The sequence below is a fragment of the Lemur catta genome, chromosome 1 (genome assembly GCF_020740605.2).
Source record: "Lemur catta isolate mLemCat1 chromosome 1, mLemCat1.pri, whole genome shotgun sequence".
NCBI lineage: Eukaryota > Metazoa > Chordata > Mammalia > Primates > Lemuridae > Lemur > Lemur catta.
Genome location: NC_059128.1, coordinates 156,656,881 through 156,671,403, shown reverse-complemented (window position 1 = coordinate 156,671,403; position 14,523 = coordinate 156,656,881). Strand labels below are relative to the sequence as shown.

The following is a 14,523-nucleotide window of genomic DNA, read 5'->3' as shown; positions in this document are numbered from 1 at the left end:
AGGTCATGTGAACACAGCTGGATGGTCACTGTAGTTTGGAGCCTTGAACAATCAAGAGCAAAGAAACTCCAATTGGGTGTTGGGAGAGAAATAGAATGAACTAGGGAGATAAAGCCAGACCAGTACTAAAGCCTGAGCATTCTATTTTGGCAAGAATCTCTTCCAACTTTTGAGTTTAAAAGGAAAAACTACCCCAGAATGCTGAAGTGGTATTTCAAACATGGGTTTGATCACACATACTTTGTTGTTTGTTGTACATTCTACCCAATTTATCACTAACGTGTTTGTGAAAGTTTAAAATGTTCTTTTGGTTTCTACAAAGTAATCCACGTTCTTTTCTTCCAGCTGACCCGTTGGTGGGAAGTATTGCCACTCAGTATATGACCAACAGAGCAGAACATGACAGAATGGCCAGACAGTGGACCAAGAGATACGCTACATAAATTGGGTTTTCACAATTCTTAGATTATTTGTCTGTCACAGAGAAGAGCTGCTTAATGATTTTGAAGGGGTAGGGAGGGTGGGAGTTGGTAAAGAGTAGCATATTTCTATAACAGATATTATTCGTCTTATTTCCTAAGATTTTGTTGTAACTTAAGGTATCTTGCTACAGTAGACAGAATTGGTAATAGCAACTTTTAAAACTGTCATTAGTTCTGCAATATTAGCTGAAATGTAGTACAGAAAAGAATGTACCTTTAGATATTCGGGTTCAGTTGCTTGTAGTCTGTAAATTTAAAACAGCTTAATTTTGTACAGGTTACACACATGGCCATTTATGTAAAGTCCCTCTAAGACTACATATGTTCTTGTTTTAAAAAAAAGGAATTTGTTTTCTCTTCTTGGAAGGGACATTGATATTTAAGAGAGTTTTTAGAGACTTGTCATCTCATATATATAAAATGGACATGTGGCTATAAGACAATGTATAGGAAATGAGTAGTTAATGTATTTTATTTTATATGCCAATCTACAAGATTAAAGGTTTGAATAAGGACTTGTGAAAACCTGTAGTGAAATACCTTAAGCTGTTAACTGTAAGGCGTGGAATAGGAGTCACACAGTAGATTGGTTATATGTTGTGGACTTCTTAAGTCTGCATTTGTTACTGTGCTAATAAACAATATTAAAAACAACTACCTGATGCAGCTGTGTTCACTTGATTTTGAAACGGTTTTGCTCTGTCGCCCTGGGTAGGGTACAGTGGCACCATCTGTAGCTTACTGTAACCCCAAACTCCTGGGTTCGAATGATCATCCTGCTTCAGCCTCCTGAGTAGCTGGGACTACAGGTGCACGCCACCATGCCTGGCTAATTTTTCTATTTTTGGTAGAGACAGAGTCTAGCTCTTGTTCAGGCTGGTCTCGAACGCTTGAGTTCAAGCAATCCTCTCACTTCAGCCTCCCAGAGTGGTAGGATTATAGGTGTGAGTGAGCCACAACGCCTGGCTAATAATGCATATTTAATAAATAGGTATCATTTGCCTATGTTAGCATTGGTGCTTTAATTTATGAACAGAAAAGATTTTAAGGTGTCTTTAAAAAGGTTCAATAAACTATATTGCATTTTTTTTTTTTAAAGCAGTTGGCTAACTTGCAGATGCTGTGGTGGCAAGTGCATGAGAAAATGGGTTCTCTCATGGATAAATTGGTACAGACATCTTAGAGAGCATTTTGGCAATACTTAAGTATGCACATACCACGACCCAGCAGTTCTGCTCCTGTCTCCTCCCGAGAAACTCATCCAGTTACACATATGTCCATTACCACATTCAAAAACAATATGATACCTGTGTGTACTAATATAGATCTAAATTGCATTAGTTGAAGAAAAGCAAACTGTAGGGTGACATTAAAGATAATTATGAAAGTATCCATCTATGTAAAATACATGGGAAAAAAGCTTAGAATATCAATATTCAATAACTGGGAAAGGAGACAGGGGGTGACTTAATACCTGATTTTATTTTTTTGGGGGAAACAGGGTCTTGTTCTGTCACCTGGGCCAGAGTACAGTAGCACTGCCATAGCTTTCACTGCAGCCTCAAACTCCTGGGCTCAAGCCTAACAAGTGATGAGAAATTTTAAAAGAATTACACATGGCTTGAACTTCATGAACTGAGCCACTTGAGCTTACAAATATTCAAGATGTTACAATTTACTTGATGTCTTTGCTGAATAGCTTATTTCATACTTCACATTTAAATCAAATAGTTAACTGCTTTTGCAGATGAAACCACTAATTAGCTTGCTTCCTACCCTTTAAATTAGTTACGCTATCAACTCGCTAAATATAGTTAGCCACATTGCTTAGATATTGCCAAAGTCTTCAGAGAACCATAGCACAAACTCAGATAACTAATGTTAAGATCACCTCTAGCCCAGTATTTTTATGATATATTTTATTGCACATAACTAGGTTATCTAGAAAACTATTCCAGAAGATACAGTATTCCTCCTGGAAAACGGAAGCCTTACTGTTCTTAAGTGCTTAGCCGTTTTTAAACAGAAAGAAGAAACAGTTTGCCCTCTAGTATTTGGTTTATCAAGGGGTCTGGCTGAAGAAAAAAATGGCCTTTTGAGTGGTGGAAGGAGCCCTACTTAGACTACCTAGTACCTCAAGTCATTCTAAATATAATTTGGGCAAACCTGTATCTTGAGTTTGTTCTATTTAGCAGCATCTCCACGACATAAAATTTAGCTTACTTAGTACCTAAACTGTTCACTGTTTTTAGTCCAATTTGAATACAAACAATGACAAGTTTTACAGTTAGATGACTAATGAATTTTTTAAAAGTTACGTTTGAGCTAAGAAGTTTGCACAAAGTTACACAGCATGATAGCTTCTGAAACAGCTTGGAGTTGGGGAGAAGTTACACATAGGTGCATTTGCATACTAACCAAACTTTATTGTACTGTTTGAACAAGTGCAACATAAATAACAAAGGTGCTAATTTCAGGGACAGGTTTCAAACAATGAGAATGAAAATACATTATTCCATATGAGGCAATAGTAAACAGCCCAAATAATTATAACCACTAACGTGCATTAACTTCCTTAGGTGTTTTTTAAGGACCTAAGGTAGATACAAATAGCCCATTTTAAATACTAATCTTACTCCATGTTCACAAACATTTAAAGGCAATCACTATTCAACAATTATGGAATTACAGATTTTTAGTTCTCAGAGCTAGAGTTCCCTTTGTTTTTCCTCCCAGGCAAAGGAAAGCTTGATTTGCTCTGGGGCTGGGAAAGTTTACTGGCTAATAAAGTGAATGGTTCAATCAGAGTTTTCCGATCAGTAACAGTTACCTCCCACAGTCTCACTTTCTCACTTTTTGCCCACTGCTGTGCCACTTCAGCGTCCACTTGTCTCTGCTCAGAAAGGTCAATTTTGTTTCCTAATACAACAATTGCTACCTGAAAGAAAATGGATTAAAAAGGTCATACTAGTACTCTGTCAACATCAGTTCCTAGGCAAAATGGAGAAATTGGGAAAACTGTTACATTTAACAGTTTCATTAAACTGATTCTTAGATGTAACCAGAATGGTAGGTAAGCTAGTAGGACATCACCTCAGTCCTCCTTCCTTAGTGCATTTTTGTTAAAAATACGGATGCTATACAGTTTACTAACTGTAAAAAAATTTAAATTAGCAAGTGAATTTACTCTTTACTTCAGGTATGAATGGTAAATGGGAAATTAACATCTAGGATACAGATAATGGTTTACTGTGTCTAGATTTCAGTTTGGCTATACTTGATGTTTAAGAGATTTGCGATACAGGACTTCAAAGTAAAGTGAGACAATGCCTGGAGCTGTGAGAGTTCTATACCCCTAGGACCTAAGTTCCACGAGAATAGGAATTTCTGTTGTGTTCACATTATTTCCAATGCTAGAAAAGTGCCTGCTAATATCTATTGAATGCATGGGCCAAGAGGAACATTTTACATGAATGCTTATACACACCAGGCACTGTTTGAGGTGACCAGAACACAGCAGTCATGACACAAAGTGTAAGGAGACAGGAGAAGAAATAATACTCAGATTTTCAGATAGTTACTGTAAAGAAAACAAAACAGGATGATGTGGCAGTGGAGAAGGGGCAGCAAGATTTGTCAAAAGCACCTCTGAGGCACAGCAGCAATGAACTACTAAGACCTTGGAGCCTCACTGGCTTTGTTCCTGCCTTTAAGTTGAGCTTCTTATGCTCCAGGTAAGGCCATGCCTTGCTGGCAAGATGAAAGAGCGGCCCCCACATTCTGGTTTTCTTGGTGTATCTGATACTCCATCTCACAGCAGGAGCCATCCCCTTCAAGCCCTACTGTCATTCTTCATCACCCAGATTTTCATCTTCATGCACCTCCCCTACTCTGATCTCCCTCTCCCTCTCCTCCCAACTGCAGAAACTTTCACTTTACCACCTAGAATTCAGCAAACTCCACCTCCCCCCACCCATCTCTCACCTCTGCTTTGAATGTTCCCTTCACCTTCCTGCCTAGCTGAATCCCTGCCCAGCCTTGCAGTCCTGCTTTCCCCATCACTCCCCTCCTACCACTAGCACTGGGAAAGGGCCAGGGGGCAGTGGTAAGTTCTCCTCATTGTCCCTCAGGGTCGCCTCCAACAGTGTCCTTTCCTAAAACCCCCAGGGAAGGCTGATGCTATCAATCTGCCGTACCTACTAACTGCCCCTCACCCTCCACTCTGGAAATCACTCCCAGTGATTTCACCAGCCATGTAGATGATGCTTCCAATGACCTGGTCTCTCAGTTCTTTGACTTCTCCAATGATCTTACCCTTTCCTCAGCCATTCACTCCCCTGGTCATATCCTAGACCATGACATTGTAACGGCTACCCTCTATGACCTCAATTCCAAGCATCCCACTCTAACTTTACCTTCCTAGTCATGCTTAACACCCCAAATGCAACAATTGTAAATGCCACAAAGACATATGACCCACTGACTCTTACTGCCTTTATCACTATCCTTCCACCCCACTCATGTCCTCTGTTCCTCTCCATGCAGACTATTCACTCCCACACCCCCATTATCCCGCCATAGTCACCTGGCAAAACCCCTCCTTTGTTAAATTTAACTCTTAACAGGACTCTGTGCCTACACCACTTAGCTGAATATGGCTGGAGAAAAACACACACCCTGCTGGCCGGTCCCAATTCATACCACTGACTTCAAATGAGCTGGTGGTCTCCAGCAAATATGTTACATTTTCTCCATTTCATACCTTGGCTCTCTTCTACAAGCCCCAATATCTCCCCTTCCTTCCCCACCTTCCTCTCAGCTGATGACCATATTATTTCAGTACGAAAATGAGCAATTAGAAGAGAACTGCCACATGCTTCTACTACATCCAACAACCTACCATCTTCCAAGCCTATTTCCCTCTGCTCTAGAACCCTGGATAGAGAATGTCACTCCAGTGATGCTATCTCATCTAAATAAAACATTTTTCTTAGAGTGCCGTGGTGTCAGCCTAGCTCACAACAACCTCAAACTCCTGGGCTGAAGCGATCTTCTTGCCTCAGCCTCCTGAGTAGCTGGGACTACAGGCATGCGCCACCACACCCAGCTAATTTTTACTACTTTTAGTAGAGGCAGGGTCTCACTCTTGGCTCAGGCTGGTCTCAAACCCCTGAGCTCATGCAATCCTCAGCCTCGGCCTCCCAGAGTGCTAGGATTAGAGGCGTGAGCCACTGCACCTGGGCTAAAACAAACTGTTTATACCACATTCTTCTCCAGCTCCTCTCTGTTGCCCTTTGTAGCAAAACTGAAAGAGCTATGTCTCCTATGCTCAATTCTCTCTAATATTCACTCCAATTAGACTTCATTTTGCTATTTCATTAAAACTGTTTTTGTCCAAACTTCCATGTATTAAAGGATTAGCCAATTCTTAGTCCTCAGCCTTTGGCCACTTCTTTGACTCCTTTGCTGGTTTCTGCTCAACTATCCAACTTGTAAATGTCAAACTCACTGCTTCTCACCTTGTGCCCTAAATGTCCACTGTCAACACAGCAGCCAAAGTATGTTCGACCTCATTCATACCAAGAAAAATGAAACTACTAAAATACCATTTTCACCCAGCAGATTCACAAAACCCAAAAGTTTAACCACACACTATTGTCAAGACTGGAGAAACAGGCATTTTCATACCATTCCTGTGGAAGGTAATTTGGTGATATATTTACCCTGTGACTCAAGAACCCCATTTCTGCTGACTGATTTTACAATTATACCCTAAAACATACAAAATAATATGTGTATAAGATTATTCATTGTAACACAATTCATAATGGAAAGACTGGAAATAACCCAAGTGTCCATCAATTTGGAACTTAAAGTATGATACACCTACATCCACATAATGAATATTATGTATCAGTTTCAAAAAAAAAAAAAAGAATTTGAGAAATGATATGGAAACAACTCCAAAATACATTACATAAAAAACACAGGTACAGAATAGGATGCTACCTGGTGTAAGAAAGAGGAAAAAACATTTTTTTTAAATGTACACAACATATACTCCTATTTGCTCATATTTATATAGAGAAACTCTGGCCAGCCAGGACAAGATAGGCAGACCTCCTCCCTACAAAAAATTTTAAAAAATTAGGCCGGGTGTGGTGGCTCACGCCTGTAATCCTAGCACTCTGGGAGGCCAAGGCGGGTGGATTGCTCAAGGTCAGAAGTTCAAGACCAGCCTCAGCAAGAGCGAGACTCCATCTCTACTAAAAATAGAAAGAAATTATCTGGCCAACTAAAATATATATATAGAAAAAAAAAATTAGCCGGGCATGGTGGCGCATGCCTGTGGTCCCAGCTACTGGGGAGGCTGAGGCAGTAGGATCGCTTAAGCCCAGGAGTTTGAGGTTGCTGTGAGCTAGGCTGACGCCACAGCACTCACTCTAGCCCGGGCAACACAGCGAGACTCTGTCTCAAAAAAAAAAAAAAAAAAAAAAAAATTAGCCAGGTCTCCTGGGTGGTAGCTGTCTGTAGTCCTAGCTACTTGGGAGGCTGAGGTGGGAGGGAGGATTGCTTGAGCTCAGGAGTTCAAGGCTGCAATGAGATATGATCATGCCACTGCAGTCCAGCCTGGGCAACAGAACAAGATCCTATCTCTAAAACAAAACAAAACAAAACAAAACACCACCATCTTGGAAGGATGTCCCAAAACTAACAAAAGGGTAAAATATTTTTTAAAAAGCATGCTTCAGGTACAGGATCATGGTAGTTGAGGCCAGTGGTGGGAACCAGACTTCACTATAGTCCTTTTTACATATCATTTTCATTTTTGAACCATGTGCAAACACATTACCTATTCAATTTTTTAAAAACCAAACATGAAAATAAACAGATGCAACTTAAGCCATATCATGCCCTTCCTTTGCTCAAAACCAGTGGCTTCCGAGCTCACTAAAAGTGAAAGCCAAAGTGTTGCCTTCATTTCCTACAACACACCTTCAAACCCACCCTGGTTTCACTGCTGTTTCCTGAGCATGGCAAGCAAACTTCTGCCTCAGATCCTTGCACTAGCTATTTCCTCTACCTGGAACACTCTTCCTCCAGACATCAGCTCAGCTCCCTCCCTCCTCACTTCCTTTAAATCTCTGCTAAAAGTCACCTTATCAAGAATGCCTTCCCAGGTCACCCCACAGAAAATAGTGCCCTCACTCCCCAACCTGCTTTACTTTTCTACAATGCCTCATTCTTTATAATGTGTATTTATTATCTCTCTCCCTCCCTCTCCCAAAATAGAAGCTGTATGAGGATAGGGACTTTGTTTGGTTTGTATTACATTCCTTGCACCTACAAAAATGCCTGGTACATAGTAGTAGATCAATAAGTATTTGTTGAATTATTATGCTTAAATCCCCATAATATAAACTTATAAGGAAGGTACTATTATCCTCATTTTATAGATAAGGAAACTGAGGCAGAAAAGCCGAGAAGCCAAGCGAAGATTTAAGTATCAAGTATGGGTGTTCAACAATTCTTTCAATTTTGGAGAAGCAGGGAGGGGAATCTGGAGGATACCCAAGAAAATAATTACAGCATTTACCTGTTTAGATGGGAAAGATGGGAAACAGGTGGAAGAGGAAGTATCCTTCCTTTCCTTTTTGTATCTTTTGAAGAAACCTTGTGAATAATTGTATCTATTCACAAAGTAAATAGTATTCAAAATAATAAAAATAAAAAATCAACACCAGATGACCTACCACAGATTAATGGTTAAACAAAGTTGGGTATATCCCTACCATGGAATACCATTCAGCAATAAAAAGGAACGAACTATTGACGCATGCAAGGACTTGGATGAATCTCCAGAGAATTATGCTGAGTGAAAAAAGCCAATCCCAAAAGATTACATATACATGATTCCATTTATATAACACCCTTGAAATGACAAAATTATAGAAACAGAGAACAGATCAGTGGTTAGCAAGGGTTAAGGAGGGGGTGGGGATGGCATATAGGTTAAAAACATCTAGCCAGTGCTATTAACTAGTCCATTACATGGTTCCCTAGATGATGAAGAGTCAGCCATGTGAAGATCTGGAGAAAGATTTGAGATACTCGAGTTCCGGGAAGGGGAATAAGCAATTGAGAAGGACTTACAAAATTATCATGTTGGAAAACCAGAAAGTAGACCAATGTCATCATAATGAGAGAGGAGAAGAATGATAAAGATGAAAAGGATATGCATGGGCCAGGTCACCTAAGGCTTTACAGACCATAGTAAGGCATGCAGGTCTTATTTTTAAGTGGTAAATGGGTTGCATCCAATAATTATTTATTAGCCCCCCCAACTTTTTGTAGGGCTGAAGACAAGAATCCTATTTAGCCAAGCAGAGCATAAAAAGCCCAAGGAAACAGTGATTCCCAAACAACATGCAATGAACCAGGTAATACTTGAGATGTGGAGTCATTAAAATACAACTTGTACATGTAATAAGCAAAAGACAAAAAGCCAAATGCTGGTCTTGATTGAATTCAGTCAGTCCTATATTTCCTGGGCTAAGAAAAAAATTATGATGGTTTTACAAGTACTCAGAATATAATTTAATGGTTTTAAAATATTTAAACTACCCAAAAGTCCATGCTATAATTTAAATGATATAATTCACATTTGGCCTTTTTAATATACCCACTTACCTCTTTTTTGTCTTTGAACTTATCAATTTCTTTTTTCAGAAGCTCCACTCTTTGAAAGGATTCCAGGTTATTCACACTGTACACGAGAACAAAGCCATCGGCAAATGAAAAATAATGCTTTGGCAGCTCCACGCCTTCCTGTAGGCCTCTGGTGTCATAAAGGTGTAACTGTTCCTTTACTCCTCTATCTGTTTCCACTGAAGCCATATACACATCTTCCATTGTTTCGCAATCTACCATTCCTGGGATTAAAAAGAAATTATTCTTTTTGGATAAGCCAGTGTTAATTATTCAGCATTTTCATCTTGTCCTTTAGAAGCTGGCTTTCTAGATTTCCTATTTACCACTTATAATAATCACATTTCTATTTACTGACTTCTTGAAAATGGAAAGCAGTTGTTATAGTAAATAAAGTTCTTTTTAAAAATATTTCTTTTGTATAAAAATGAAAGTAATAAAAATCTAGCAATAAGATTTACTATTACACATTTTTAAAAAGTAACTATTATAAGACTCAAAGAACTTACTACTAAAATTGGAGTCTTAAATGCTGGTTTAAAAAGTAGCTTCAATAGCTAAATGGCCCCATTTTCTTTTCCATCAGAGCCAAGAACAAACCTGGGGGAAATTTGCTGTTTTTTTTCCTGTAGAACACCCACTATTTTTCCAGGGTCTGTCTGGGCCTGAGCACCAGGCCTTTAATTCCCAAGAACCTACTGGACACTTTTATGCAAATGTCCTGCAAGCACTTCAAACCAACCAAACCAAATGTGTCTTCTCTCCCCACACCTGTTCCTCCTTGCTTTCTTCCCTTGATAACCACCCACATGGGCAGTCTTAAGAATTCTCCTTGAACAAGGAAAGTGTGAGAGAAAGTTAACCACAAACCAGCCAGCCACTCTACTGCTGAAACATCTGCTTAATCCACTGCCTCCTATTCCCATTGGCTTGTTACCTTCACCTGAACTACTTACTGCACTAGCTCAGTAAACACCTGGTAAATACCTCTTATCCTTCAAAGACTTCTGAAATGTCAACTGTGTGGACCCTCTGCTAATTATCCCCCTCCCTCCTTTCTGTTCCTACATGCCTTGTACAGGTAACAATCTTGCCACATCTATCCCCTCCAACTGATGTGTAAACTCCTCAAGAGCCAGGACTATGTAGCTCTGAGGACTAACAAATTAACTTATATACATAGAAGGTCCTTAGTAAATGTTTTGTGAATGAATGATTGAGTTCATAACTGATATCCCAATTGTAGTCCCCTTCTTGCCCGTGATCTTTTAAAGATGCATTTTACAACTTTGTTCCATCTGTGCAGGTTTTCCCTCTTCAACTAGTCTGTAAATTCCCTTTTTTTGCCTCCACGTGAGAATGCATTTAAGTTCCTTGAGTGAAAGGAACCATTCTGTGTACACAGCAAATATTCAATAATCCTTTATTAATAAAAGAATTAAGGGGAGAAGATTAACACATTGAATTTTAATGAGTAGTGGAGAGGCATATGATACGATAGGTAAGGTATAATCCCAGTAACCACCTTCATATTTAAATATGAGCTATATCCAGAAGTAAAATCATATGGATAACATCCTATACCAAAAAAAAATCATACTATGTTATAGTGTTTTAAAAACTCAGGTTATAATTTTCCTAAACAACCTAAATACTGTAGAATGATTTGTTCCAGATGCCTTACATGAAATGTCCATAAGATTAAATAAAATTAGATTAAATAAAATCTCCATATTAGGTCAAAAGAATAATCATGTAATAAGACACAGATTGGATCATGAAAAACCAAAAATTTACTTTTATCAACATAGCTCTTCACATTAAGGTTTAGTAAGGAAAAATTATTCATAAATTTGATCACATGTATGTGTGTCTTTATCACCTTATCATAAACTAAGCCTTAAGGAAATTAAAGGTTGTTTATTAAGACACAAACTTATTGGGCTTTGCTTACATAGAAATTTAAAAGCAAAAACTACCAAGAGTTTTGCCATAATGATGTTTTATCCACCAAAGGCCAGTTTAGTTAACCCACCCCCAATTTTCCCTCATTAAGCTTAGAACTTCTGATATTTTGTTACTCTACAGATCAACTTAAGTCTTGACTCTTCCATTAGCTCTCTAGATCTCCTCTCCCACTCCAGGCTGCTAGGCAACTGCCCCTCTCCCACATCAGCAAAAGACTAAGGGTGCAACCTCTGGAGAAGGTAAAACAGAGGATGTTTGGACTGTAGGATAGAGGGTATGAGTTCTATACTGAAAATGGAGCAATTAAGTGACATGCCTACACACATGCTGAATGTTGAATTCCCCCAGCTCTCTTCCCTTTCTCCTCCCAAAACTTTGGCAGCCAGGCCTTTATCCCCACACAGGGGAATGTGGGGAATCTGGCCATTGGAAAAGAAAAAAATCCTAAACATAGAGACATCTAGGGTTCCCCAACTAATGCCCCAGCCAGATCACCTTGATGAAGCTCAAAGTCATGAACCCTAGCCACATGCTTAGAGCTTCCAATTAGCTTTTTAGGTATCCATTCTTAATTATGAGTAGATAACCAAGATTCACCAAACAGCTGAAGAAAACAGAGACCAAAAATTAGAAAAGAGCACCGCAGAGGAAACAGACTATGCAAAGAAAAGAAAAATAAACAAAAAACCACTACATAATATCAAAAGAATAAGATAGTGCATCCATAAAGGACAGGATACTAAGAAATAAAAATTTAACAGACAGGCTGGAAAATAAAGATGAAGAAATCTTCTGAAAAGTAGAGCAAAAATATTGAGAGATGGAAAAACAGGAGAGGAGAAGTAAGAAAATTAGAGGACAAGTTCAGAAGGCCCAGCATCCAAAAAGAGAGTTCCCAAAAGAGAGAACAGAGAACGGGGCTGGAGGAGGAAACATCAATAAAATAATTCAGAACTAAAGAATATGCATATCCATATGGAAAAGGTCCACTGAGCATGCACTACAACAAATGAAAACAGACTAATTCTGTGAAATTTCAGAACACTGGTGTATGAATCCATTTGTGCTGCTGTAATAAAATACCACAGACTGGGTAATTTATAAACAGAAATTTATTTCTGTGAGAAATTTATTTCTCACAGTTCTGGAGGCTGGAAAGTACAAGATCAAGGCGCCAGCAGGTTTGGTGTCTGGTGAGGACCCAGTCTCCACTTTCAAGATGGTTGCTGCATCCTCCAGAAGGGTCAAATGCTGTGTCCTCACATGGAGGAAAGGACAGAAGGGCAAGAGAGCACACCCTTCCACCTCAAGCCCTTTATAAGACTGTTAATCCTTCATGAGGGCTTAGTCCTCACGAAGGCAGAGGGCAGAGCCTCATAACTTAATCATCTCCCAAAGGTCGCACCACTTAATACCGCTGCACTGGGGATTAAGTTTCAACATGAATTTTGGAGGGGACACTATCATTTAAACCATAGCAATTGGGAACAAAGAAGAGAGCCCACAAAAGCTTCCATAAAGAAAGCATCAGGATTCATAATGGCACCCAGATTCTCAAAAGCAGCACGAGAAGCAAGAAGACAACAGAATCTGGTAAAGTCGAAGATACACACCCAGCAATTTCACTCCTAAATATACACTCTAGAATTTGTCCCATAATAGCCAGGATACATGTACAAAACTATTCATAGTAGCAATATTATTTATTTTATTTTATTATTATTATTTTTTTGAGACAGAGTCTCACTCTGTTGCCCAGGCTAGAGTGAGTGCCATGGCGCCAGCCTTGCTCACAGCAACCTCAAACTCCTGGGCTCAAGTGATCCTCCTGCCTCAGCCTCCTGAGTAGCTGGGACTACAGGCATGAGCCACCATGCCTGGCTAATTTTTTCTATATATATTTTTAGCTGTCCAAATCATTTCTTTCTATTTTTAGTAGAGACAGGGTCTCGCTCTTGCTCAGGCTGGTCTCGAACTCCTGAGCTCAAACGATCCGCCCGCCTCAGCCTCCCATAGTGCTGGGATTACAGGCGTGAGCCACCGCGCCCGGCCCCATAGTAGCATTATTTCTAATAGCTCCAAACTAGAAACAATCCAAATGTTCACCAAAATAGAAGAGACAGAGGTCATTTTATATGATAAAATATTATACAGCAATGAAAATTAAACAACTACCGCTACTATAACAAAATGGATGTTGAGAGGAAGAGCTAGCAATTTCACTCCTAAACATACACTCCAGAATTTGTGACATGATAGCCAGGACACATGTACAAAACTATTCATAGCAGCATTATTTCTAATAGTTCCAAACTGGAAACAACTCAAATGTTCACCAAGATAGAAGAGAAAGAGGTAGTTTCATATGATAGAATACTATACAGCAATGAAAATTAACTAACTACAGCTACCATAACAAAACGGATGTTGAGAGAAGGCAGCTAGACACTGAGGCATTTATGAAGTATGATTCCATTCATATAAAGTCAGTAACAGGCAAAAATAAACTATATCATTTAGTGATATACATATATAGGGCAATAAAGAAAAGAAAGGAATGATTAACCAAACATCAAAGGCAGAAATAAGTCGCAATTGCAGAAAGGAACACGGGGTGGGGGAGGGGGAGGCGGGGGGTGCCCACTGGCTTGCCCTAAATATTCTATTTTATGACCTGTGTGGAGATTAGTGAAGGTTTGTCTTATAATTATTTATTAAACCTGTGGTCCCCAACCCCCAGGCCATGGACCAGTATGGGTCTGTGGCCTGTTAGGAACTGGGCTGCATAGCAGAAGGTGAGCAAGCGACACTTCATCTATATTTACAGCCGCTCCCCATCGCTCACATCACTGCCTAAGTCCTACCTCCTGTCAAATCAGCGACAGCATTAGTTGCAGGAAAACAAGCTCAGGGCTCCAACTGATTCTGCATTATGGTGAGTTGTATAATTATTTCATCATACATTACAATGTAATAATAATACAAATAAAATACACAATAAATGTAATGTACTTAAATCATCCTGAAACCATCCCCCTGCCTCCTGGTCCATGGAAAAATTGTCTTCCATGAAACTGGTCCCTGGTGCCAAGAAGGCTGGGGACCACTGCATTAAACCATACATGTAAAAATATTATTTTCAACCTAGAGTTCTATACACATCAAAATTATAATTCAAGTGTGAGTATAAAATAAAGATATTTTCAAGTACGCAAAGCCTCAAAAAATGTATCACATACATTTTCTCAGGAAACTATTTGAGGAGACCCTCTTTCAAAATTAACATGTAATCACAGAAAGAGGAAGACATGGCATACAGAAAACAGAACCTAATGCAGATTGAGCACAAAAGGAATCACAAGGA

General features: G+C 39.3%; 2 protein-coding genes across 6 annotated transcripts in view; one reads left to right on the top strand and one right to left on the bottom strand.

Moving 5' to 3' along the window:
- Positions 1-1,139, top strand: part of UBE2E1 (ubiquitin conjugating enzyme E2 E1) — a 68,683-nt gene extending 67,544 nt beyond the window's left edge. The window contains exon 6 of the mRNA XM_045537956.1: positions 346-1,139. Within this exon, the coding sequence (XP_045393912.1) occupies positions 346-443 (98 nt within the window). The 3' untranslated portion in view covers positions 444-1,139. The remainder of the gene's footprint in view (positions 1-345) is intronic.
- The window catches only part of NKIRAS1 (NFKB inhibitor interacting Ras like 1), a 31,421-nt gene that overhangs the window by 5,559 nt on the left and 11,339 nt on the right, over positions 1-14,523 (bottom strand). The window contains exons 3-5 of one of the 5 annotated variants that reach the window (XM_045537993.1): positions 9,174-9,415; positions 3,313-3,420; positions 1,945-2,063 (exon numbers count right to left, since the gene is read on the bottom strand). In XM_045537993.1, the coding sequence (XP_045393949.1) occupies positions 2,058-2,063; positions 3,313-3,420; positions 9,174-9,415 (356 nt within the window). In that variant the 3' untranslated portion in view covers positions 1,945-2,057. Of the gene's footprint in view, positions 1-1,944; positions 2,064-2,377; positions 3,421-9,173; positions 9,416-14,523 lie in introns of those variants that run through there. The other 4 variants (XM_045538002.1, XM_045537983.1, XM_045537975.1 and 1 more) reach the window with 4 other exon arrangements.